Here is a 26,602-nt window from a genome sequence, read left to right on the forward strand (position 1 = left end):
TAGAATTTTCTCCTGACAAAACAATCTTGATGCCTCCACGGGACTAGTGTCTGTGCCCTTCCTCTGCTCCCACTCTAAGACACAGGCCAGTTAATTTAAGGCTCCGGGTGCGGGGGTGACGCCGAGGAACCAGCATTGGCGGGGTCTGCTGTCACAAGCAACCTCCACCGTATCCACCTGAAGCACAATCTAACCATGCAACACATCCCGCCGCGACGTCACACCGGCAACGCAGGTTCTGGCCACAGAGGGAGACTGTGGTGGCAGTCTTGCTACCAGCACCTCAAATTACCTGAAGAGCTCTTTAGCTTCCAGGAACTGAAGTTGTGCAAACTGTATAAATCCCGCCTGCTGCAGAATTCTTCTGTACATTACCTGCAAGGAAAGACAGGTGTCATCTCTTAGCGAATCTTGAAACCACCACGGCAGGGTTGAATTCATCTAACCCTAAATAAATGTTTGTTATAACATAGACATGTACAATTACAAGCTGAGGAAAAACAAGGTGTATATGAAATGACATATGTCTGTCTCTTTATGGTTTTATTTTTGTAATTCTCCAATCCTTCCCAAATGCACTTCTTGATCTCCAGTTCTCCTCCTCATTAACTCACAGGGCTTCGACGAGTCCCTGCACTTGTGATTGCTGAGATGGATATCAGCAACCCTGGTGTTTCTGGCAGTCCAGGAACTGCCTGGCCTTCTTCCACTCTTGTGGAATTGAACTCACAGTACCACCTTTCAGAGCATCCCTCAGAGCACAGGGCCAACTCATTCCATAACAAAACAGATAAACACCCAGGCTTTCTTAGTCAGAGACGCAGAAATGCTGCACGTTCCATCTCCTGCTGGTGATGTCCAACCCACACTAACACAGCAACATCCAACACTCCTGCAATAAACGGGCCAGTTTATCGTGTTTACTCCACTATGACCCACATTTCCACGACCGCTTTGTTCTTGTTACATCCAGCAATAGCAGAATGCACGTTAGGAATCTGCTGTGTGGCGTCTCTGATCCCACGACCCGCTCCGTCACCGTCCAGTATGGCTGGCGTCCGAGTCCTGCCCATCGTCTATATGAAATGGCTCCTGGACGTGTTTCTTCACTCTGTTCCTATAGACGCCACCACCATAGCCCAGGCTCTAATCGCCTCAAGAGTCAAGACTGTGTTTTAATTACTCTCCGACTTTGACACCTCCTCTTTCTAACACATCCTTCCATTTGACAGCCACACATTCCGTGAAGGCACGGCACATACATCACTCACCTAGCGTCTCCCACTACTAGCCTAGTGTCTGCCATTCAGTCGGTGCTTACTGATCAATTCTCTGATCCATTTGTATGAAACTCCACTTCCATTGTCACTCACTATCCCCATCTTACAGGTACAAAAACTCTGCTCAGAGATGTTACGTTCTTAGCCCCAACTTACTGAAGTAAGAATTGGTTGGACCGTGATTTAAAACCAGGCATTTGTGATTCCAGAGGCCAGATCTTTCCACTCACTGATTCTTCCAGGTACACAGCAGGCAGTTGGTATGTCACCCACTGAAGGTACAAGGGAAGTGGAGCCCCAGTGCGGAAATGCTATCCATCCTGTTCTCTTAAATTACTTTTCAAAGGGCTTTCACTCAGCACCCGAAGACACGGTGGAAGGAAAAAAAAAAGCTTTCACTACACAGTAGTTTTAAAGGACTCTCAGAAGCATAGCAACCGTTCCTCACCTACTTCCAGTAGAAATCCTTTTAGAGACGTCAGAAAAAGCAGGCTGCTTAAACCTTTCAGTTTTCTTTTTACCATCTGTCTTTATTTTTCTTCCCTGAAACCAGCCATTTCTGACATAAAGACCGAACCAATTATGCCACCCAACAGTAAGCAAAAGGGAGTGAGGCAAAGTTCTGTTGCCTGGAATGCCAGTAACATTTCCGAAAGCAGAAATACTAGAGGCCAGCCACTTAGCAAAAGGGATGCAGAGGACCCATCAGCTGCTGGAGAAGAATTCTCAATCACACCCAGGCTTGTTGAGGAGAAATCAGCTGAACGGCAATTTATTCCTTATGGCGGTAGGATTCAAATGGCATCCACTCTTCCCCTATCTGCAGGGAAATGGAAATTACTTTTGTGGACATTCCAAATCTCAAGAAGAAGGGGTTATTTTCTATACTCTAGTCTGGGAATGCTACACGCGCACTTCGAAGGGGAATGCCAAGAGGTTCTTCGTCCCGGATGTAAGCATCACGGATGCGGAAGCCTGGGATGATACAGAGAGCACCGTCGGATTCCACCTAAAAATGCCTGATCAGAAACTTTACCAAGCATGGCCAATTCTTGGTTCTCTGAAGTTGACGGTCTCATTCCCAAACTGTCTACTACCATCGATGCCTCCTCCTGCTCTCTGCTCAGGTGGTCCTGGGCTATAAAACCTGGAGCCAGGTAGGCTGTCAGGGAAAAGACGAGACGGATGAATACATACGAAGGACAGAGAACAAGAAAGTCCATTGATCTCCAGAGCTAACTCATCAGTGGAAGCTCCAAGCTTCTTTTTTCATTACCAGCTCATCCCTCATTATAAGGCAGTGGTGCAAATTCCCAGGTGAAGAGAATAAGTCAACAAATTAGCCCTCTAAGGAGCCACCCTATGTCTACTCTGTACAGAGGCTGCAGGCCAGGCTTAAGAGGCTGCATGGATTCTGGAAGCAAGTTGAAACTGAAGTCAAAATCCTTATTATTAGTATTATCTTTCTGAACTGACATGTCTAACATTTGTGATTTGGGGAACTGGAAGAAGATTCTAATCTAAAGATTTCTAAAACTGTTTCCAAGGCTGCATTGTCTAAGTTAAATATCACACAAGCGCTTCTGGAGAGAACAGTTCCTCCAAACACTAAATTCAAAGGGCAGCTTCTCTCATGGTTCCTTACTATGCACTGCCTAACCCAATACACAACCTTTCAACTAATGGAATGTTACTCAGCCTTAAAAAGGAAGGAAATTCCAACACATGCCACGACACAGATGAACCTTGAGGACAACGTGCTCAGTGAAGTCAGCCAGTCACAAGACAAATACTGAATGATTCCCCGGATATGAGGTCCCTAGTGCAGTCAGGTTCATAGAGACAGAAAGCAGAATGGGGGCTGCCAAGAGCTGGTAGGGGTGTAGGGCAGGGAGGTGGGGAGTTAGTGTTCAACAGTACAGCGTTTCTGCCTGGGAAGATGAAAGGTCTGGAGATAGAGGGTGGTGATGGCTGCACAGCATGGTGAATACACTCAATGCCACAGAACTACACACTTAAAAATAGTTAAAATGGTAAAATTTATGTTATGTATATTTTACCACATTTTTTTTTTTTAAACTTCTCCAGGTAGACTTTTTCCCTTTACTGAATTTTGGTAGTAGCCGAAGTCTTCTCATTTCTATGGTGATCTGTGGTGGAGGCTGAGGTGAAACGCTCTAAAATCAGAATGTGTGGGTCTGAGTGCAGGCTCTGCCCGTCATTAGCTGTGTGGCCGTGGGCAGGTTATTCTGACCCTCCACATGGCATCTTCATCTTTATAAAGGGAGCAGAATCAAGCAACTTCAGAGCTGGGGTGGGGATTAAGAGAGTGCAGTTGGGTGTGGCCGTCACAACAGTGCCTAGAGTGCAATAAGCACACAATAAATGTTGTCTCTGTCTTCAGGCTGAGCCTGTAATTAGCACTCCTAACTAATCCCAGGCTTTAACTTTCTCCATCACCTTCTAGGTCTGTCTGCTTGATTCTATCACATCTCTGTGAGTAACGGAGGGAGGTGGATAAATCCTTTTCTAATGAAAGAAAGACTTACAGAAAATTAGATTTTAAAAGGAAACTTCCTATGAGCAGCTGGAACAACCACACGGTGGCAGCACCGACACTGTCACGTGACAAAAGCCAGTTCCTCAAACATGGCGCCTCAGGTGGCTACACCAACTCCTAGGCCAAATGTGACACAAAAACGCATCAAGTGGTGAGGTGTGGACAAGGAATATAATGGAGTCATTTACTGCAACTCAGAAAAATATTTTCTTTCAAGTCTGTAAAAACTGGATAGGTCAAATGTGGGCTCAGACTAGAATATTTTTCATAGCTATAGTAAGAGTGTTTTGAGAAAGGTGACAACCACAACCAAATGAGTCTGCAAATACCACAACAGGACACACACCATGTAAACCTTGGAGCTGAGGGGAGATGAACAGGCACACAGGGGCGACGCAGACTCCTAAGCCAGTGCTGACGACAGCACGAGCAGGCTGCCTCTCCCCTTCCTGAGCTTCCCTCTCCAGGGCTCTCGGCTATGACTGGTTCTTTAATTCAGGGATGGGATGGGGCTAAGAGGCAGTGGGTCACCCTGACTAGATTATACGATCGACTGCAGACCTGGAGAAGGGAAACTGGCAAACACAGTTATTGCCAGCCAGCTACCAATGCACAGAGGATAGTCTACTCCTGGCATGGGGCAGACCACTAAGATTCATGTTATAATGCCCCGTTACATGGAGAATATAACAGGAATATATGAGACATAAGTATCATTCTTGTAAGTATAGCCAAATTCTAAACAAAAATTGGCATGAATGTTACCATTTTAACTATATTCATACTAACCCCTTTTTTTTTAACTTATTAAAAAACCATGTAAGTTACTGTCTAAACAGAAACATCTTTCCCAAAATATATTGGGTGGAACATGAGGACCATGGCATTCTCCTTGTTAATAAGGCAATGCGTCCTGATTGAATAAATTTGTGAACAGGTGTGTATGTATGTGTATCTATATATGTAAATGTTATATAAAATATATAAACTGAAATGCACTTACTTGTGTAGATATAAAAATACAACTGTATCATGTATAAAATGATGCATTTCTATATATATAGAATATCTATATCTATAGAATATAGATATAGATAAATATATAGTGTGTATATATATATCCCTTCTTGAGGGTGCACAGAAAGATAAAAATATAATAATACATAAAATATACCCTCTTAGGGAATCACAATAAGTATTAGAATATTAGAGGCTCTGAAAAAACCTTCAATTAAGAAACCCAATTAACTTAACCTTCCAAAATAGAATCTTCCTCCCACCCTGCACCTGTTACTGTCCCTGCACAAGTGTTTGGTGAAACAAAGTGGGAAGCCTTGATTCAGAAGGAAGCCTGCAATGGACACATGCAAAGCACAAAAAGTGGTCAATTCCAAATATGGGAATAGGGAAAGGAGGCAGCGAGGTGGTGGCAAGAAAAGAGGGAGAGCACACATAAGCAAAATTTACAAAAAAAAAAAAAACAGGTCCAACTTCTCTTGGGAAGGATATACACAAAAAATTTCAACACTGGTGACTTAGAGAGAAAAATGATGTGCTGAGGAAGAAAAGGACATTTGCCATTTGATTTTTCTTTTAACCACACGCATGTATTTTTTTCTTCTGTGCTTTTCAAAATTCAAAATTCCTAAGTAATATATTCAATAGGGCTCAAATTTTGAGGCATTGAAAAGGGATACAGCAAGCCCTCTCATTCCTGTCCCAGCCAGCAGATGCCCTCCAGAAGGAATCAGTGCTATTAATTTCTTGTGTAGCCTCCCAGAGACATGTTATGTATTGACGAGCAAATACTTTTACGCCATTTTAATAGCAGTAGCATGTTATGCAGGCTCGCTGGCACTTTGTGTAACTTATTCCACCTTAATGCTATGTGTTAAGCCCTAAAGGCCTTGACACTCTTTCTGGCTGCACAGTGCTGCAGCCCCTGTCTGGGCTATAATACATTTAATCATGTCCCACTGGCAGCCTCTAGGTTTTGTGGTTGTTGCTTTTTAACAAACAATAATGGAGTGAAAAGTTTTCTACATTTGTTATTTCGAATTTCAGTGATCAGATCTGTAAAATACACTTCTGGGTATGGAATTGTAAGTTTTAATGTCGACAGATATTCTTGAATTGCCCTCCCAAGAGGCTGTATCAATTTAAATTATTACAGGACACCTGAAAGCACCCGTTTCCCCACTTTCACCAGGACGGTATTATCAAACTCTCTGATCTCTGATAATCTAATGAATGAAAAATGTACTGGTGTATTCTTATTGTGCATACCTCTATATGAGAGACAAAGCATCTTTTCATACATCTATTAGATAGGCAAATCTTTTTTTTTTTTTTTTTTTTGAGACAGTCTTGCTCTGTCGCCCAGGCTGGAGTGCAGTGGTGCAGTGGCACAATCTCGGCTCACTACAACCTCTGCCTCGTGGGTTCAGGTGACTCCTGTGCCACAGCCTCCTGCGTAGCTGGAATTACAGGTGCATACCATCATGCTCGACTAATTTTTGTATTTTTAATAGAGACAGGGGTTCACCATGCTGGTCAGGCTGGTCTCGAACTCGTGACCTCAAGTGATCCTCCCACCTCAGCCTCCCAAAATGCTGGGATTACAGGTGTGAGTCGCTGCACCTGGCCAGCAATTTCATTTTCTATAAAATGTGTTCACATTCATTTTTCTATTGGGCTATTCATATTTCCTTCATATATCCCAAGGAATTCTTCAGATATTAGACAAATTAGCTCTCTTTCTGTGCTGCAAACTACAAATATTTTTCCTAATTTGCTATTTCTCTTGAATTTGTTCATAGGTTTTGCCATGCAGGATGTGTATATGAGAGAGAGAGAGAGAGAGAAAGAGAGAGTGAGTAAGAGAAAGAGAGAGAGAGAGAGAGAGTGTATGTGTGTGTGTGTGTGAATTTAATTTTTTCTTTATGGATTCTGGGTTTTCAAATAAATTATTTAAAAATATTCCAAAACCATCTGGGCACGGTGGCTCATGCCTATAGTCCCAGCACTTTAGGAGGCCGGGGTGAGCAGATGACCTGAGGTCAGGAGTTTGAGACCAGCCTGGCCAACATGGTGAAACTTCGTCTCTATTGAAAATACAAAAAATTAGCTGGGTGTGATGGCACGTGCCTTTAATCCCAGCTACTCGGGAGGTTGAGGCAGAGAATCCCTTGAACGCGGAAGGCGGAGGTTGCAGTGATTGTGAGATTGCGCCACTGCACTCCAGCCTGGGTGACAGAGCGAGACTCCATCTCAAAAAAATAAATAAATAAAATGTTCTAAAACCAAGGTATCTGGGAAGGTGGTGGCTGTTACGGACGGAATGCTTGTGTCTCCCTAAAATTCCTATGTTGAAATCATTCCCCCTAGGGTATTAGGAGGTGTAGTCTTGGGGAGGTAATTAGGATTACATGAGGTCATGAGGGTGCAGCCCTTCTGAATGGGATCCGAGTAGTACCCTATTAAGAATACTGAGAGAGCTTCCTTCTGGCTCTGCCATGTGAAGACTGAGAAGACGGCCATCTACGAATCAGGAAGCTGGCCATCCCCAGACACCAAACCTGCAGACACCTGGATCTTGGGCTCCAGACTGAGAAATAAATGTTCGTTGTTGAGGTCATCCAGTTTATAATATTCTGTTCTAGCAATCTGAGATAACTAAGAATGTAGAGGCACAGTTTTTTAATCTCTCAGTCTCCTCTGAAAAGAGACAGAATGATTGATTCATAACAGCACTATTCACCACAGCCTAAGGTGGTAGCAACTTATTCATCGACAGATAAATAAGTAAACAAAATGTGGTAGGTACATACAACGGAATATTATTCTGCCTTAAAAAGGAAGAAGATTCTTCCGTGCTGCAACATGGATGAACCCTGAGGACATGCTGCTAAGAGAAATAAGCCAGTCACAGAAGGACAAATATTGTATGACTATACTTCTGTGAGGTTCCTAGAGTAGTCAAATTCATAGAGACAGAAGTAGAAGTGGGGACTGCCTGGGCCGGGTGCAGAGGGAATGGGTGGGCATATAGTGGGAAGGGGGAGGTGACTTTGCAGGCTCCAATTTGCCATGTGTGCCAACATGGAGAAATCTGACATAAAAGAAATCTGTATGCTTTGAGCCTCTAAGCAAACAGATCAAGTCACTACAAGGGAAAGAAACCCAGATTGTCATCAGATTTTACACTGCAACTCTATCATGGTAGAACATATTTAGGTTCCTCATTGAAAGATAAGACGAGTGGAGGACTTTGTATCCAGCCAAACTGGCCCTCAAGGATAAAGTCTGCAATGAACTGTCACTGTCATCAAGAAGCACAAACTCAAGAGACAGTGTCCCCATATTCCTACTGTGAAATATCTCCCAGAGGACTGCTTTAGAAAACCAAAATGACTGGAAAGACATCAACAGAAAATTTGATGGTGAGCATTCAACACATATTTGTCCACAGAACTAAGAGACCAAATAGCATACGGAAGGCTCGATGCTCTCAAGAAGTACAGACAATACAACCATCAACAAATAGGGAAGAATGAGAGGTTATACAAAAAAGATGAGACGCTTGCTGACTGCCTTCCGGGTACCGGCTGGGAATTGAGGGCTATTCCTCCAGAGCAGATGCTGAGGAACACAGGGGAAGAGTGATGAGGACGTTACTGGCTAATTTCAAACACAGCTCCAAGTGGGGAGGCAACAGACAATAGAAACCCTCCCAAAAAAGAGAACGTAAAGGAATTTTCTAAGGTGGATAATATTAAGGTAACCATTAGAACAAAAAAATACAACACAAATACACCAAAAGACAGAAAAGAAGGGAGGAAGACAGAGAGACACAGAGGGACAGTGGGAAGAAGGAAGGGAAAGAAAATGAGGGGGGTAGAAAGGGAGGTGGGGGGGGGGGAGCGGGGGAGAGAGAGAGACAGAGAAAGAACATGCAAATAAAACAGACCACACAGTAAAAGGAGGGAGGCAGTGAATAGAGTGAAGGAGAGAAACTGAGTTTAGACTTCTTTGAATATACTTTGTTTTACTGATTTGACTTTTGAGCTCTGTAAATATTTTAGATAATTATAAAACAAATTACATTTTAAAAAGCAATCCCAAAAAAAATCAAGTCAAATGAAACAAATGAACCTAACTACATATATAAGAGCTGGTGGCAGAACCACACAGAGGAGAACTACCCCACGTGACATTAAAACAGTAATTTGAGTGTACAGCCTAGCGAGATTTTCCCTAAGGATTAAAAAAAAAAAAAAAAAGCAGAGCAAAAACATTCATTGGATGAGTGTGGAAACATGAGCACTGACCAGACACCCAGCACACAAAGGAATCAGTGATGATTTGGGGGAGTGACGACAATGGTACTGTGGTTACATTTCAAAGAGCATCAGTGCCTTTAGAGACATGTATTAAAATGTTTTTAGATGAAATGGAAAAAAAAAAATCTATCAGAGCTCAAGCTTAAATATAAACACTATCCATATTGTGTGATAGAAATGAAGTAATATTTTGTGTGTGACACAAACCTTTGTCTATAGAGCAGGATGTCCCTTCACTGTCCCTTATTTTAAATACAGCATTCTCAACTGTAATATAATTTAAGGCCTGTTTTCTAAAGTTCTGAACAACCCTTTTGGCTCAAAGAAATGATCCTTAATCCCAGCCCCACAGTCAAACTTCTTGACAAACCCCTTGCTAATTCAGAACTCAGAGAAGCGAAACCAGCCCTTGCTTTAAATGAAGGGAAAGGAGTGCAACGGTGAAGAAGTCTACTGAGCTCAAGCTTCTCGTCCTTCCCCTTCCTGATTTCTTTAAGCTTGGGGTCTAGCACGTGGTCACAAGCACTCTAAGACTAAAAGAAGCAATGTACTTAACCAGATGAGCTGAATCTAATCCTTTAAAACATACACATTTATGAAAAGTCATTTCTAAACCTTTTTTTTTTGCATCAATATTGTTTTATTGTTTAAGGTTTCCATTTCAAACGAAAACCCAGTGCTGTCAATCCATTATACCACAGCTCTGCTGAAGTCCAGTTGGAAGCTCTGAATTACTCATTCATTCTTTCCTTGGTATTAGAAGGAAAGAACCTACCCAGGACCTAGGGGAGGGAGAAGCGTGGAGCTGAGGACCTAGGGGAGGGAGAAGCGTGGAGCTGAGGACCTAGGGGAGGGAGAAGCATGAACTGATAAATGGTATGGGCCGTAAATCGCAGGTGCATGGGGTAATAAGTCCTTAGCTCTGCCCAGAGGAAAGGGAAGGCTTAGTGAAGAGGAGATATTTAAGCGATGTATCAAAACCATTTTATCAAGTAGAGACGTACACTCCAGTAATTGCAGGGTAAAGGGCCCCACGGGGAGTGCCAGCCTGACTTAGCCAGCCTGATGTCCAGAGGCATGGCTGATCTGCGCTGCCATGTCTTGCCTGTGAAATGAGGACAATGGTACCAGCCATGACCGAATGCTTTTGAGGGTTAAAACAACAAATGTTTTTAGATGCCTTGCAGGGTTCCTGACATATCATCGGGCTCACTGCCCATTTGTTCTCTTTGTCTTCCACCCTTTGAGGCAGAAATGTAGAATGTAGGAATGTGCTTCACAGGAGTGTGTGTAAGTGTGTGTAAAAGACAAGGAGGCCACAGAAGAGGGTGGGGTCAGCCAAGCTTCAAGGCTGTGGACTTGACCTGGGCAACGAGATGCCCACTAAAGTATTCTAAGCAAAGGACTTGGTCCGTAATTGAGAAAGATCATTTCCATAGTTGCATGGAAGATGGACTGCAATCACACATGGAGGCTGTTAAAAACGCGGGCAAAAGTGAGCATGGTCTGAATACCAGCAGTAACAATGGGAACTGAGAATAATGGGTGAACTCGAGATAATTCTGAGGGTGTATTTCCAGGGCAGGAGATAGGAGCTTGCAGTAATACAGGGAGAAGCGGGAAGCAGGTTAGAAAAGAAACAAAACAAAACAAAAAACCCTGAGATATCAGACAGGAGAACAAGATGACTACTATCACCTAATACTGACTGTGTAGCTCTACTCTGGCAAAAAGCATAGGGAAAAAAAGAGCAAAAATCAGATAAAGGGCATTGAAAGCCTCCGTAAGAAAATGTTAACACGCTTAAAATGTGCACATGGTGTGTGTGCAAGGAGGGAATACTCCACAGTGGCAGCTGTGGAAACCTTGGAACGTGGCCCCCCTGGACTTCCACACATCCACCGAGGGCAGCTCGCAGGAGAGGAGCAGGGGCTGAGAGTGCGCGCGGCAGTGGCAGGCCTGCGACTGGCGATCTGCCTCTGGTCTGCACCTTCCCCTCCAGGGCACCAGAAGCTCAGCAGCTTTCTTCTTTTTGCCTTTGCTGCCCCCTGCTGAACGCTAGTAGATCAGTCTCACTCAAAAGAGGAACAAAGATGAAAAGTTTATCAACGTTTAAACGTAGAAAAGAGGTCCTGTCCGCCTTCACAGCCCACAACCATAAATCACACATCCCGTCTTTCACTTTCAGAATCTACCCTTTGCTGCATAAAGCACCTGAGGCCAAAGAGCATTTCATTCCACAACAATCACACTGTCGTCTCTAAAATCTGACCAACATTATTAAGAACTTTTTATTATTAATTTAGATATTCATACGAAGCACACAAACATATCAACATTATGTTTTGTTCCCCTCAAATACACAGTAACCTGAACAACCTAACAACTCATCAAGTAATAGTTTTTAGGAGACCCGATTTATATCAATTGCATTTGCTCTACCAACTATATTTAAAATGAGTGTTTCTCAAGTGCGTTAAAAATGTTCTCCTAAGGAAATCAACTAGATGGGGTTCCTACAATATCAACTTAGTTGGTAAAATGGTTATCGATATGGTTACAGTAAATCTATAGTAAATAGATTTACAGTATTACTAATCTATAGTAACGCTTTTCCTATAGATGATAGAAATCTAAACTTTAATTCAACAACTTCCTGACAAATACAAATTCTAAATTCGGAGACAAATTAATCTGACTTCACTCTTTTGCTTTATAAGAACTGTGTTCTTGATCCTTCTCTGAAGGTCCACGGAAGAGGAAAGTTGATTAGAAATACAAGCCCATACCTAAAGTAGCAGAATTAAGTCAGAAGTTGGAAGCCTGACTTCTCCACTGTTGGCAGTGCCTTCTTAGTCACAAGCTGTTCGACCGCCCGAAAGCCTGTTTCCTTATCTATACAATGTGGATTTGTGGAGAAAATTAAACAACAGATATAAAAGCGGTGTGTACGGCCCGGTACACAGGAAGGGCCGATGCACGTTAGTTACATCTGAATGTCCTCTAACTGGTGACTTAGAGGCATATTTCTGTGACCAGTTAATTACAAACCTGAAATTTGTCCTTCGGAATGTTCCTCCGGGCTCCTTTTGCTAAAACCAAAGCCTCTTCCACTCTGCGGCTTGCTAGGAGATCCTGTATTTGTTTTTCCAAAGGTAATGGAACCAAGATGTAAACTCCTTTACTTGTGGCAACGATCACTCTTCCTGGGAAGAAATTGAGCATTGTCGGAAAGAGAGAAAACATACTGCCTGCAAAAACCCACAACTGCTTCCCCAAACTGGATCATTACCTGATTTGTTGAACAATTTCCCCCGAGTTTTCTCAAAGGAATTCCTACAACAATTATAAATTATAATGCTTTTCTTTTTCCCACACTGTCAACTGTCAGAAAAGGGCAAACTCTTACTATGACATTTCCAAAGAATAACATCTTGGGTTTTTTTGCCTTTTTTTTTTTTTTAATTGAGAAATGCTGGTAAATGTAAAATCAGTGTCGTAAACACATGATACATAGCCCATTGAAGATGGAGAGTGCAATCAGGGAACATTATCAATAAGAATACACACCATTTTTAAAACATTCTTTTCCCTCCAAGTTAGTTTACATAAAATTAAAATGTTAATGTGATATTTCGAAGCATGAGATAATATTTCATCCTCATTTGCCAACCAGAAATACCTCCAAAGTCTTGCCATTAATATTTTCATCTCCCCACAGTCCTGCACGTTAACCTGGCCCACTGCCATTGTCATTTTACCTGTGAGCCCCTCCACAGGTAGTCTGTGGAAGAGTCAGAACTGCGGTCCTAGACGAGCTCCTTCTACTAAGCTTCCAAATTAAATTTGGTTCCCTTCTGCAGACACTTTCAGCTAAGCACCACCTGTTTACAGGAAACAATCTAACTCTTTCTGTCTTCTGTAGCACAACTAAGGCAGTTTTTCTCATTCCCAAATGACATTCTGTCCCTCCTCTGCCTGGAGTCATTTTTCCCAGGAAGCCTCCCTGTGTTCCCACCCTGGGCGGGTTACATCCTCCTCCTCTGTGTGTCCACCACACCCTGAGCCCGCCTCTACCACTCAACAGGCACCGCACCACAATACTGCTCTGTGTGTGACCCCAGCGCAGGCACCGGAGCCCCACTGGAATTAACCCACTCAATGGCAGGAACTCGGAGCCTTCTTATCTCCTGTAAGCATCTGTAAGACAGCACTTGGCACAGCGAGGGTACTAAAATCCTTCGTTTGGTGAACTAAAATCCTTAAGTGGCAAATGCAACGCATACATCTAGATTCGTTCCCGGTTGGAAGAAACTATGATAAAAGCCATTCTTAGGTCAATTGGGGAAATCTGAATATTGGCAGGACAGGAGATGGTATCATAAATTAATGTGAATTTTTTTCAGGAGTGAAAATGGCATTGTGATTTTGTAGGAAAATGCCCTTATTCTTGGGAGATGTGTGTGAAAGAATTTTGGGATTAAATATCATGATATCTTCCTCTTACTTTCAAATGGCTCAGCAAAATGGTAACAAGTATTGAATCTAGGTGAAAGGTTCCTGGTGGTTTACTTTGTCTCTCTTACCACTTTTCGGAATGCTTCCAAGTGTTCAAAATAAAACTGAGGAAAAGTAGAGTAAATTCTTCAAGTGGCTCACCATACACACGAAATGAAATCCCTCCTGCCTCCGCCTCCCCGATTACCCTGGTCTGCTGCAGCCTCAGGTCACGCTGCCCCTTCACACACACCATGCACTACGGTCACAGTGAACTGCTTGTGTGGCCTGAAGCCCACAGTACCCTCTTTAACGGATTCGCATACACCTTTCTCTGTACCAGAAGGTGCTTTCACACAATATCTGCTTGGCTGACTCCTACGCATCCTCAAAGGTTTGGCTAAAACAGCACCTCCTTCAGGAAGTCCTCCCTGCTATCTCTAGGAAATACTTTCTCCTCTGCTCTCACAATGGGCCTTATTCCGTCGTGATCACGCTTTTATGCTGCCATAACTATTTGTTTAAATGTCTGTCTCCCCACTAACTGTGCAGCCCCTGAAGCACAGAGGCTGTACTGGAGTCATCTGTGTATCTTCTATGCCTAGCGCAAGGCCCAATTCCTAAATGATACTCACTGAAGAAATATCACAAAAGAGTTAAGGAAATTTCACTAAGACTTCTATGTGAATGAGTACCTTCAAAGTCCTGCAGGATGTGGCCCTCCTTAAAGGGCAGGGTCTGCTTCTGTTGCTGATCCAACATGCTGTGGACTGTGATGAATTCGTCATCGAGCGCTATGACGTATGGGAAGGACACAGCCGCCCCAATCACGTTCTCCGACCAGTGCACGGGGGCGCGCTGGGATATCCCTGCGACTGTGGCAAACATGCCTAGAAGTCAAAAGAAAGAGTTAGGTGGGCTTCCGAATAAGCGTGGTGTCTTTTTCCTGTAGCTACGTCTAGATGCAGAACGTCCCCTGCCCACCAGCAATTTTCTTGTACGGTCTTGTATTTCAAGAAAGGAAAAATAATATAATATGTTGTATGTGTGAAGAGCCCTACAGGAATTGATTTCTGTGAAGAGAACTACCTTACCCAGAATGTACATCTGATATTTACTTCCGATTCAAAATGAGGTTGTAATAATATTACCACAAACTTAGTAAAATAAAAAATAAAAAATAAAATAGGCCGGATGTGGTGGCTCAGGCCTGTTATCCCAACATGTTGGGAGACCAAGGAGGGCAGATGGTGCTTGAGCTCAGGAGTTGGAGACTAGCCTGGGCAACACAGCAAAACCTCAGCCCTACAAAAAATATAAAAATTAGCCAGTTGTGGTGGTGCACGCCTGTAGTCTCAGCTACTCGGGAGGCTAAGGTGAGAAGAACACTTGAGCCCTGAAGGTCAAGGCTGCAGTGAGCCATGATCATGCCACTGTACTCCAGCCTGGGCGACAGAGTGAGAGCCTGTCTAAAAATAAATAAATAAAATAAAATAAAATAAAATAAAAATGAGGTTAAAAATACATTTCCATATAAGCCACATGACGATTTATAAAGCATGTGTCCTCACGTGAGGACAAAGTGACTTTCAAATAGGGTGCGATCCTGAGGATTCTGCTCAATTTCTGCTCAAAGAACATGCTCTAGACAGCACAACTCTCATGGTCACATGGACACCACCACCATCGCCCAGCCTCACCATGGAGGTCTAACAGGGTCCCTGCATTTACCTGCTCACAGCTGAACATTGCCCAACCAGAGAACTATGCAGTACAGAGGCCCTGATGATTGTTTTTAAAATAAAAGGGGCAAGGGCCTGGGGCAGTGGTGCATGTCTATAATCCAAGCTACTTGGGAGGCTGACACAGGAAGATTGTTTGAGCCCAGAAGTTCAAAACCAGCCTGGGCAACATAGTGAGACCCCATCTCAAAAAGCACTGTCATAGGACAGCGCTTTAAACCACAGGTTTAAAGTCTGGTGTTTACTATGCCATAGACAGAATCTGTATATAGGTACGGTGTGAGAGGTGTTACAAGTGATCTTCCAATTTGCTTATAATTGTGCCAGTTACAAGCAGAACAAAACTAAAGAAGGTTGGTTCATTTAGCCTGATGCCCATATAGCTGAGACACAGCGCATCATAAAGATTATCGACTATTATTTCCCATCAGTCCTAACACTACAACCAACAAAGGATGATAATGGAGTACAATCTTTTTTTTTGAGACAGAGTCTCAGTCTGTTGCCCAGGCTGGAGTGCAGTGGCACTATTTTGGCTCACTGCAACCTCTGCCTCCTGGGTTCAAACGATTCTCCTGCCTCAGCCTCCCGAGTACTGGGATTACAGGCATGCACCACCACGCCTGGCTAATTTTTATATTTTTAGTAGAGACAGGGTTTCGCCATGTTGGCCAGGCTGGTCTCCAACTCCTGGACTAAGGTGACCTGCCTGCCTCGGCCTCCCAAAGTGTTGGGATTACTGGCGTGAGCCACTTTGCCCAGCCTATAATCTTTATAACTAAAACAGTTAGGTATTGGTACATGAATAGGCAAATGAACTGAGAGAATAAAACAGAAAGTCCAGAGACAGACCCAATATATTAGGAAATTTAGTACACATTAAAGGCCATCATCGGTAAGGAAAATATAGACTGTTTAATCAGTTTGTTGGGAAACTGGACAACTATATAAAAAAGATAAAATTGAGGTTGGCCACAGTGGCTCACGCCTGTAACCTCAACACTTTGGGAGGCCATGGCAGGCAGATCACTCCAGTCCAGGAGTTCAAGACCAGCCTGGGCCATGTGGTGAAACCCAGTCACTACAAAAAATACAAAAATTAGCCAGCCGTGGTGGCAGGTACCTGTGGTCTCAGGCACCACAAGGGGAATGAGGTGGGAGGATCGCTTGAACCAGGGAGGCGGAGGTTGCAGTGAGTTGAGATTGTACCACTGCACTCTGGCCTGGGTGACAGAAAAATACCCTGTCTCAAAAATAAATAAATAAATAAAAATTTTAAAAAGATAAAATTCAATGTATTCCTTACACTCTTTACTAATAAGAAATGAAACTGGCCAGGTGCGGTGGCTCAGGCCTGTAAACCCAGCACTTTGGGTGGCCGAGGCCGGTGGATCACTTGAGGTCAGGAGTTCGAGATCAGCCTGGCCAACATGCTGAAACCCTGTCTCTACTGAAAATACAAAAAATTAGCCAGGAATGGTGGCACCTACCTGTAATCCCAGTTACTAAGGAGGGTAAGGCAGCAGAATCATTTGAACCCGGGAGGTGGAGGTTGCAGTGAGCTGAGATGGTGCCACTGCACTCCAATTTGGGCAATAGAGCTAGACTCTCTCAAAAAAAAAGAAATAAAACCACACAAGTACTAGAAGAAAACACAAGTGAATTTGTCTTTAATCTGGAAGACAGAGAAATCTTCCTAATTATAACTCAAATTCAAGAAGCAATATCAGAAAATATTGATACATTTGATTACACAGAATTTTCTTTTTCTTTTTGAGATGCAGTCTTGCTGTGTTGCACAGGCTGGAGTGCAGTGCCTAGTCACAGGCAGAATTACAGAGCACCACAGCCTCGAACTCCTGGGCTCAAGTGGTCCTCCTGCCTCAGCTTCCTGTAGCTGGGACCACAGGCACATGCCACTACACCTGGTGAGATTACATCAAATTTTTTAAAAAGCTTTTGCACAGTAAAACATGGAAACAAATACTTGAAACTTATATAACAGAGAAGTTGGTATCTCACATATATAAAGAATACTAAAAAAAAAAAGGACTAGAGATAAGAAGAGATCATTCCCATTAGAAGAAATGTAAATGGTTTTTAAACATGTGAAAAATGTTCAACCATGCACATAAACAAGGGAAATGGAAATTAAAACTACACTGTGAAACCATTTCTCATATACTAGACAGGCAAAAACACACAAGTTTGGACAACATCCTCTGTTGGCAAAGCTGGAGGGAAACAGGTACTTTCATAGGTTGCTGGGGAGAAATAACATGGTGCAACCTTTATCAAGGGAGACTATGGCAACACCTCGCATTTATAGTCTGACTCTGCTATCTCCTTTCTAGAAAGCTTTCCAATAGATACACTGAAAACACACACGCATACATGCAAATATAAGTTCCTAGGAATCGCTAAAGACTGAAAAAGACCCCAAATGTCCATCAATAGATGGAACGCATTATGGTACCTCCACACAGCAGAATAGTGCACAGCTATAAAAATCAAGGAGGAATACCTCTATATTATACTCTGAAGTGACCACTTTAATATACTAAGTAAAAAAAAAAAAAAAGCAAGGTGAGGAAAAGTATGCTACCATTTGGCCAAGAAGGAGGAGATACAAATATTTACATATTTACGTTGTATTTTAAAATGCAAGAATAAACCCTAAAAATAAGGGTTACCTATGGGAGAGGGAGACTTGGCAAAAAACTGGCTGTAAGCTTAGACCTCTTTGATGATATCTTGCTGTATCCATCTGTCCTGGAACTTTGTAAACATTTATATAATAAAAAATAAACCAAAGCAATTTCTAAAAATCAAAAGTAAAATGAAACAAACAAATCTAAGTATAAATCTGGTTGATGGCATAACCACACAGAGAAGAAATACTCCAAGTGACTTTGAAACACAGTAATTTGACTATATTTCTAATATCCTAAGGACAGAAAGAACCACAAACCATCAAAGTTTCCAATAATTATACTGTGGGAGCGGTAGTGTTGGTCCTGTTACTCTGTAGTATGTACTGCGGGATAAATCAAAGGAGTAATTATGTTGAGGTAGTAGAGAAGTAAGATCTTTGGTGTGGTTGAAAGGAAATACAGGTACAATGATGGATTGGTTCTATCAACATGATTTCACAATGAAATTATCTTTACAAAATATATACTTGCCCAGGTGCAGTAGTGCACACCTAGAGTCCCAGCTACCTGGGAAGCTGAGGCAGGAGGCCTGCTTGAGCCCAGGAGTTCAAGGCCAGTCTGGGCAACATAGCAAGACCTTGTTTCTAAAAGAATAAAATAAAACAAAAAAAGACATATTTCCCAGCACTGTCTACTGAAAGAAGGGTCTAGAAACATGAGCAACAAGCGCCCCTAGCTCCCAGACTGTGGTCTGTAAACATCGGGGCTTTTTGGAGAAATGGCTGAAACCAGACCCAGGACAAGAAATGTACGAGGTGAGTTGGGAGCATCCTGAAAGTCAAGGAAGCAATCAGATTTCCAGTGGCATGAAAAAGGGACTGAAGAGTCCACCTGAATAAACTCCCAGCAGGCATGGATGAAACCAAGCACATCACACACATTTACGTCCATGAGTTTATAATGATACTTTTCAGAAAGCCATTTCTGTAAGGCAGAAGAGACCCCCATATTGAAAACTGAATAACCGAATTGATCTGGGCAGTAACTGTCAATAGCTGTTAACATTACAGAGCAATGAAGGCATTCACATCAAATATATCACATCTAGATATATTTGATATTAAGGAATTACTGTCAGGTTTTTTAGGAATTGGGGTTTTCTTAGGTAACTTAGAAATATGTACTAAAATGTTTACAGATGAAATGCTATGATGTCTGGGATTTGTAAACATTTATATAATAAAATAAACATGTATAAACTGAGAATGCCTGATGTTGGGTGATGTCTCTACCTGGTTCATTATGCTATTCTCTTTATTATATAAGTTTATATATGTTTTCTACAACAAAAAAATTTCACTGTATGGAATTCCTCAATTTTTCGAAAAACAAATGTGGCTGGGCTAAAGATTTTTTCTTCAAAAAGTAAGACTCTATAGTGTCAAACCATAAAAAGACATGGAGGAAACTTAAATGCATATTACCGGCTGGGTGCAGTGGCTCACACCTGTAATCCCAGCACTTTGGGAGGCCGAGGTCAGTGGATCCCTTGAGGTCAGGAGTTTGAGACCAGCCTGGTCAACATGGTGAAACCCCATCTCTACTAAAAACACAAAAATTAGATGGGCATGGTGGCACATGCCTGTAATCCCAGCTACTTGGGAGGTTAAGGCAGGAGAATCACTTGAACCCGGGAGGCAGAGGTTGTAGTGAGCCGAGATTGCACCACTGTACTACTCCAGCCTGGGCGAGGGTGGGGGGAAAGAGAAAATCCTATGACCAAGCGAAAGAAGTCAATCTGAAAAGGCTACATACTGTATGGTCCCAACTAGATGACACTCTGGAAAAGAAAAAACCCATGGAAACAGCAAAAAGATCAGCGGCTGCTGGGGCTTAGGGGAAGGGAGAGATGAACAGATGGAGCACAAAGGACTTTCAAGGTGGTGAACGGATTGTGAATGACACTATAATGGTGGATTCATGTCATGACATATTTGTCGAGCACAGTCCCTAATATGAACTACGGGCTTCGGGTGCTAACAACGTGTCCCCGTACCACTGTCATGTGGATAACGGGAGGGCAGGAGGTCCATGGGAATTCTGTGTACTTTCCCCTCAGTTTTGCTGTGAACCTAAAACTGCTCTAAAAATTAAAGTATGTATATATATATTTTTTTAAAGTGAAAATCAAGACATATACATGAAATAGTTCGTGACAGGAATTCTTGTTTGTCACAAGAAAATGTGTTTGCACTCAGCACTTTGAAATGAGGTGCCTATACAAAAACTCTCCAAGGATAAAAAATACCAGTGTTAAACGGAACGCACTCTCGCCAGCATCCCTGTACCATGAACATATACACGAATTCTAATATGAGCCACCCCTGGCTGGAAGACAGGAGACATCACTAAGGTTAAAGCACTGATTCTTAATTTTGATAAGGCTGTCTGGAGAATTAGGTAAGGCCACAGAAGAACCACTAAAGCCCCTTTTGAGGAGCTAGCTATGAAAAACTTTTTGGTGGGATGAAATGACAGGACATAAAAGAGAAAATGTTATGTACCTGACATTGAAAATACTTAGTGAGCTACTTCAACTCCTTTTCATTATTATTTATTTGTTTTATTTCTTTTAGACAGAGTCTCACTCCGTCACCCAGGCTGGAGTGCAGTGGCACGATCTCAGCTCACCGTAACCTCCGCGCCCCCCCAGGGTTCAAGTGATTCTCCTGCCTCAGCCTCCTGAGTAGCTGGGATTACAGGTGCTCGCCACCGCACCAGGCTAATTTTTGTATTTTTAGTAGAGATAGTGTTTCATCTTTCGGCCAGGCTGGTCTCGAACTCCTGACCTCAGGTGATCTGCCTGCCTCAGCCTCCCAAAGGGCTGGCATTACAGGCGTGGGCCACCGTGCCCGGCCTGAAGTTATTTTTGTAGTTATTTACTTAAAAGAATTTTCCTGCTGTTGGAGTGGGTAGATAGGTAGACATAAGCAGGAGCGAAAAGGCCCTGAGAAAGGGAGGAAAATCCCACATCCCAGAGACCATCAAAAAGATGCAAGCTGGCCAGGCGCGGTGGCTCATGCTTGTAATCCCAACACTTTGGGAGGCCGAGGTGGACAGATCACTTGAGGTCAGGAGTTCAAGACCAACCTGGCCAACATGGTGAAACCCCATCTCTACTAAAAATACAAAAATTAGCCAGGCGTGGTGGTGCATGCCTGAAATCTCAGCTACTTGGGAGGCTGAGGCAGGGAGAATTGCTTGAACCTGGGAGGCAGAGGCTGCAGTGAGCCAATATTGTGCCACTGCACTCCAGTCTGGGCAATAGAGCGAGACTCTGTCACAAAACAAAACAAAACAAACAAACAAACAAACAAAATGCATGCTAGATATGAGGAGAGAGGAGAGAAACAGGGTAAAGGAGAAATTCCAAAGAGACATGCAGGTGCAGTAAGTATGGACCTAACTGCTGTACAACCTTCCTGGGGTGGAGGTAATGAGCAACGCAGCCATTCGGTGGGATTTACATCCAACACCGGCTGTACATGCGCACCAACTAATAGTAAGAGAGGGCCCCACAAGCTTAGGGTAGAAATTAGGTGGGAGAAAAAGGCGGGGACTTAAGGCAGAAGCGGGAAAAGCAGACAAAGGAAAAAGGCAGAAACTTAAGAGAGAGGTGGGAACTTCAAGAAAAAAATCCAGCATCATAAAAACCTGAGGCAGAACTCTCAGGGCTGCTGGCTTACTCTCTCAGTATCCCACTCTGCCTCATCTTTCAGAACGTACTGTCTCTCTCCATATAAACTCTCTGTTCTCTACTTCCCTTCCTAAAGCTCTCTGCTATCTCTGAATTGTCTCTTGGCCAAAATCTTTCTCCCAAGATAACTAAGGGCTGAGAATATCCGCCCTTCCTGGTAACACCACCAGAGCTGTCTTCAAGCTCCACTTCAGTGTGAAAGAAACTGGTTTTATGACTGCAACCCCATGTTCACAGAACAATCGAACTGGATTTCATTCAGCACTGGTCAAGCACTGCTGCCTCTGTCTTGCCACACATGCCCAATGTCACTGAGGATTTATTCTGCACAGTGCCAATCTCACTCTCCAGTTTCAACATGCAGTCACGGAGGCCACCCAAAAAGACCAGGTGCACAAACGCATCCTCCTCACCCAGCCCTCCGGGGCCCGCCAGCAGGAACTCCTGTCTCCCTATCCTCTTGACGATCGGCGGCCTCTCCTCGCTGCAGTAGGGAAACAGGTCCTGGGAGACGCCCGTGCTGTAGTTGTGGATGATGTACTGAGTGGTCAGAGCCAGACACAGGAAGTGGCCGTCCACAGCCACAGCGAGGGGCTGCTCGGAGGTCGACACCTCCTTGACGATCTGCACCCGGTCCTCATACACCAGAAACATCTGGATGGTTCTGCGTTTGACAGAGATGATGCAAACTTCTACACAGAATGGGTCCCCGCTCACAGGGTTCTCATTCAGTGCAAACGTGGCTGCCCCCTTGATGCGGGCCCCCGAGGGCACGGGCTCGAGGTTCAGCATGTTGACCAGGCTGATGGAGTTGTCACACAGCACCAGCAGCCTGTTGAGCGCTGAGGCTGCGCGCAGCTCGTTCACGGGCTTCTTGAAGCCCAGGTGTCTGTGCAGCTGTTTGGTGGCAGTGAACGTGGCCGGCCCGGCAGGCACTGGCCTCTCCTCCAACAGGAAGTGGTAGACGAAGCAGTCGTTGGTACCCACGTAGAGGTCCCTGCCGCAGCACTCCACACACTCTATGTTGATGCGCTCCTTGTCGCCCATCAGCAGCTCCCGCTCCACGGCAGAGACAAGCGTAAAGGCTTTGATGTTCATCATGTCTACTGGCTGATCTGCTGGAAGAGAAAGAGGAAAACTGATTTTAGAGGAACAAGGAAGAAGCAGAAACAGCGGTTGCAATAATGATACGTGGATTCCCTAGTTAGCATGTTCATTAAAGGAAAACATTCTATGCTGTCAAAAAATGGAAAGAAACCATTTCCCCACTGACCTCCCCCATCGGACAGCAAGAGACCCCAGCAGAAAACCACACACACACCCCTCCACACACACCCACACACACACATGCACGTGCTTGTGATCACATGCCATCCTGCTCAGTCCCCACACAGAGTCACCTGGAGCCTCCTCGCATTGCTCCTGGGAGACACGCTTGCAGGCAGAAGACAAATGCACGCATTCACCCACAGGCAACATAACAGAAGGATTTCTGTGAGGCAGGAGGATGACTTGACCCCAGGAGCTGGAGGCCAGCCTGGGCAATATAATGAGACCCCATTAAAACAAAGAAACAAAAAAAAAGGATTTCTGAAAAAGGCAGAAGTGATCTTCATTGATCTTCCCTGAGTTTCGACAGCTACTTGAATATGTACTTTAGTCAGTGAACACAACCACAGTCGCAGGATCCTGCCAGGGACACTGAGGCAGGTGCCAGGCCTTGCATTCCTTTGTGTTCTTCCCAAAAAGGCAGGCGCATCAGCCCCAGCTCCGGAGGAAATGTATTCATTTGGAGAGTAAAGGTGTGCCTCGGAGCTCGAAAGGCTTTCAGGTGGCGAGTGGAGCTATTCAGTGGATGTGTGGACTGGTCCCTGGTTCCCACTGAAAGTGAGAGCCTGTGGCCTCCTACTTCATCTTCTGTGGAGAACTGTGGCTTCACACTCCACAAAGTCAGAGGGAGAAGACCAGGCAAGGTGGCCTTTCTGACTTCTCAGGCGGCCAGAAGCAAACTCAAAGGCACAGTCCCTGTGATCAGGAGCAGGGCAGGGGATCAGAGAGCTGGAAAGAGGACTGCAGAGAATGACGGGAGCTGCAGGGCAGCTGGGAAGTGAAAGGTTCCCTATCACTATCACTTCCTCACCTCAAGCTCTCTGAACATGGAACAGTGCTGCTTCATGAGAGCTTAAGTTCCTAATACTCAGAGGCATTCCAGCAAAGTGGGGAAGACCTCTCAGAAATATTCAAGAAAGGTTCACGCATCAGGGAAGGGAAGGAATCAGAAAACTTCTTTGGTGCCTTTCAACTAGAAAATTTTGGAACTCCACAATTTCTTGTCTGCCCCCATCCATGGGGGTAATGACAACTACACATGAGAGAGACTCCAGCCCCCTTCCCTAGCTCAACAAAACCCCCAGGAGGGGGGTACCCCAGGGCTGAGGAGGCTTGTCTGTGGACATGTCAGTCCTTCCTGTTTTTTCCCATCGCTTGAGCAAATTACTTGTTGCTATGGTCAGAATGTTTGTGTCCCCCTAAAATTCATATGTTGAAACTTATCCCCAGAGTGGTAGTGTTGGGAGGTGGGGCAACTGGGAGGTGATTACGTCATGAGGGTGGAACCCTTACAAACGGCATTAGTGCCCTTATCAAAGAGGCCCCAGAGTGCTTATTTTTTCCTTCCATCCACTGTGTGAGGAGGCAGCTGGAAGGCACCACCCTTGAGGGACGGACCCTCACCAAACACTGAACCTACCATGCCTCGACCTTGGACTTCCCGGCCTCCAGAACTGCGAGCAATACATTTCTATTGTCTATTAATTACCTAGTGTATGGTAGTTTGTTAACAGCAGCCTGAACGGACACTTGGCTATTCCAGTCTCAATTGCCTCATCTGTGAAATGAGCATAATAACGGTACCTACTTCATAGGATTGTTGCATGAAGTAAGTCAGCTCATATGAAATACTGACAGCCGGCACACGGCACTCAAACTTTTGGATCTCATCATAAGTACTATGATTCCCTCCCAGTCTGGATCAGCTCCTATTCCTCTCTCAAACTACCAGCTTGCTTCTGGTGTTTATTTCCCAAGCTGGGCACCAAGAGATTAAACTATGCTGTCCTCTGTCCTCAGATATGGGTAACCTGTTCACCTCCACCAAAAGACAGCCTGCATCATAAGCCAGAACACACACTCACACACCTGCCCCACCCCACGACATCTTCACACTCATTTATGGGAGCTCATCTTCACAGAAACTATGGAAAAGAGATGGGGGAAGTGTAGAGGGAGGCTCAAAAGGCACCCCAGAGAAGGAGTCATGTCCATCTACCTCGGGGCTGTGGGAGCATCCCCAGAATCCCAGGTGAGGCCGGGTGCAGAGCTCCTGCAGGCTTCTACAAATAGTCTCTGGCACAAACAGCTCTTAAACAACGTCACGTATTTGTCCCAACCAAACACAACCACCGAAACCCACCTAGACAATGTTTTTTTCTCCATGTAAATGCTAATGAGTAAAACCCAGATACTGAAATGTCGGCTTCCAGACATCTAAGTTAGTGAAAGTGAAGTAATACAAAATACTTCTTCCTTCATTGATTAATCAATCAAGGTTGTCTTTTTTCAATGGCAGGAGTAAGCAGTTCTGCTATTTAAAATATAAATTGTGTCTTACTTTGCAGAAGGAATAGAGAAACAAACTCTGGGCACCTATAATCAAACTCCTTTTATTTAGCTTCTTAAAAGTATATTATCCATAATTCCAGCCCCTGTCTTCAGTTAGCACAAGGGATAAACTAAACACATTTGCAGTAAAGAATATTAGAGAAAGAATCAAACTCCTCATATTTAGTCTAAATCCTGGGGTAGATAGAGAAGGGGAGAGGGAGAGAGAGCTGTAAAAAAATATATGGTTTACTAAAAAGTCATAACTCTATATTTAAAAAGAAATGCAATATTGTTTCACTATCTAGTAAACTAGCTACTCAAGCCTTGCTAAAGATAAGCTTCCTATTACAGGCCTTTAAATTAAGGACTTGCTTTGGTAATTAAATGGTAATAATGCAGAATTATATGGAGGTAAATGAAAGCTGAAGAAGTAACAGGCTAGCACTTAAAAATGACTTATTCTTAACCCTGTCTCTACAAAAAAATATAAAAAATTAGCCAGGCATGGTGGGGCACACCTGTATTCCCTCCTCCTCAGGAGGCTGAGGCCGAAGAGTTGCTTGAGCCCAGCAGTTTGTGGCTTCAGTGAGCTATGATGGCACCACTACACTCCAGCCTGGGAAACAGTGTGAGATGCTTTCACACAGAAAAAGTAAAAAAGAAAAAAAAAAAAGAAAAAGAAAAAAGAAATAAAAAATTAGCTAGGAGTGGTGGCTCATGCCTGTAATCCCAGCACTTTGGGAGGCTGAGGCAGGTGGATCACCTGAGGTCAGGAGTTCAAGACCAGCCTGCCCAATGTGGCGAAACCCCGTCTCTACTAAAAATACACACACACACAAAAGTTAGCCAGGCATGGTGGTGGGCGCCTGTAATCCCAGCTACTCAGGAGGCTGAGGCAGGAGAATAGCTTGAACCCGGGAAGCAGAGGTTGCAGTGTACCGAGATCACACCACTGCACTCCAGCCTGGGTGACAAGAGCAAAACTCCATCTCACAAAAACAATAATAATAATAATAATTTTAAAAACTATTTTTTAAGCAGTAGGAAAATTCTCTCCATGACCTAATTCACATGACATATTTACTTAGATAAAATATGAATCATAAA

General features: G+C 43.8%; 1 protein-coding gene across 2 annotated transcripts in view; it reads right to left on the reverse strand.

Annotated features, from left to right (window-relative positions):
- Positions 1–26,602, reverse strand: part of TGFBRAP1 (transforming growth factor beta receptor associated protein 1) — a 64,516-nt gene that overhangs the window by 19,862 nt on the left and 18,052 nt on the right. The window contains exons 2-5 of one of the 2 annotated variants that reach the window (XM_045368686.2): positions 22,246–22,947; positions 14,375–14,569; positions 12,234–12,388; positions 293–375 (exon numbers count right to left, since the gene is read on the reverse strand). In XM_045368686.2, the coding sequence (XP_045224621.1) occupies positions 293–375; positions 12,234–12,388; positions 14,375–14,569; positions 22,246–22,933 (1,121 nt within the window). In that variant the 5' untranslated portion in view covers positions 22,934–22,947. Of the gene's footprint in view, positions 1–292; positions 376–12,233; positions 12,389–14,374; positions 14,570–22,245; positions 22,951–26,602 lie in introns of both variants that reach the window. The other variant, XM_045368685.2, reaches the window with a different exon arrangement.

The sequence above is a fragment of the Macaca fascicularis genome, chromosome 13 (assembly GCF_037993035.2).
Source record: "Macaca fascicularis isolate 582-1 chromosome 13, T2T-MFA8v1.1".
NCBI classification, from domain to species: Eukaryota; Metazoa; Chordata; class Mammalia; order Primates; family Cercopithecidae; genus Macaca; species Macaca fascicularis.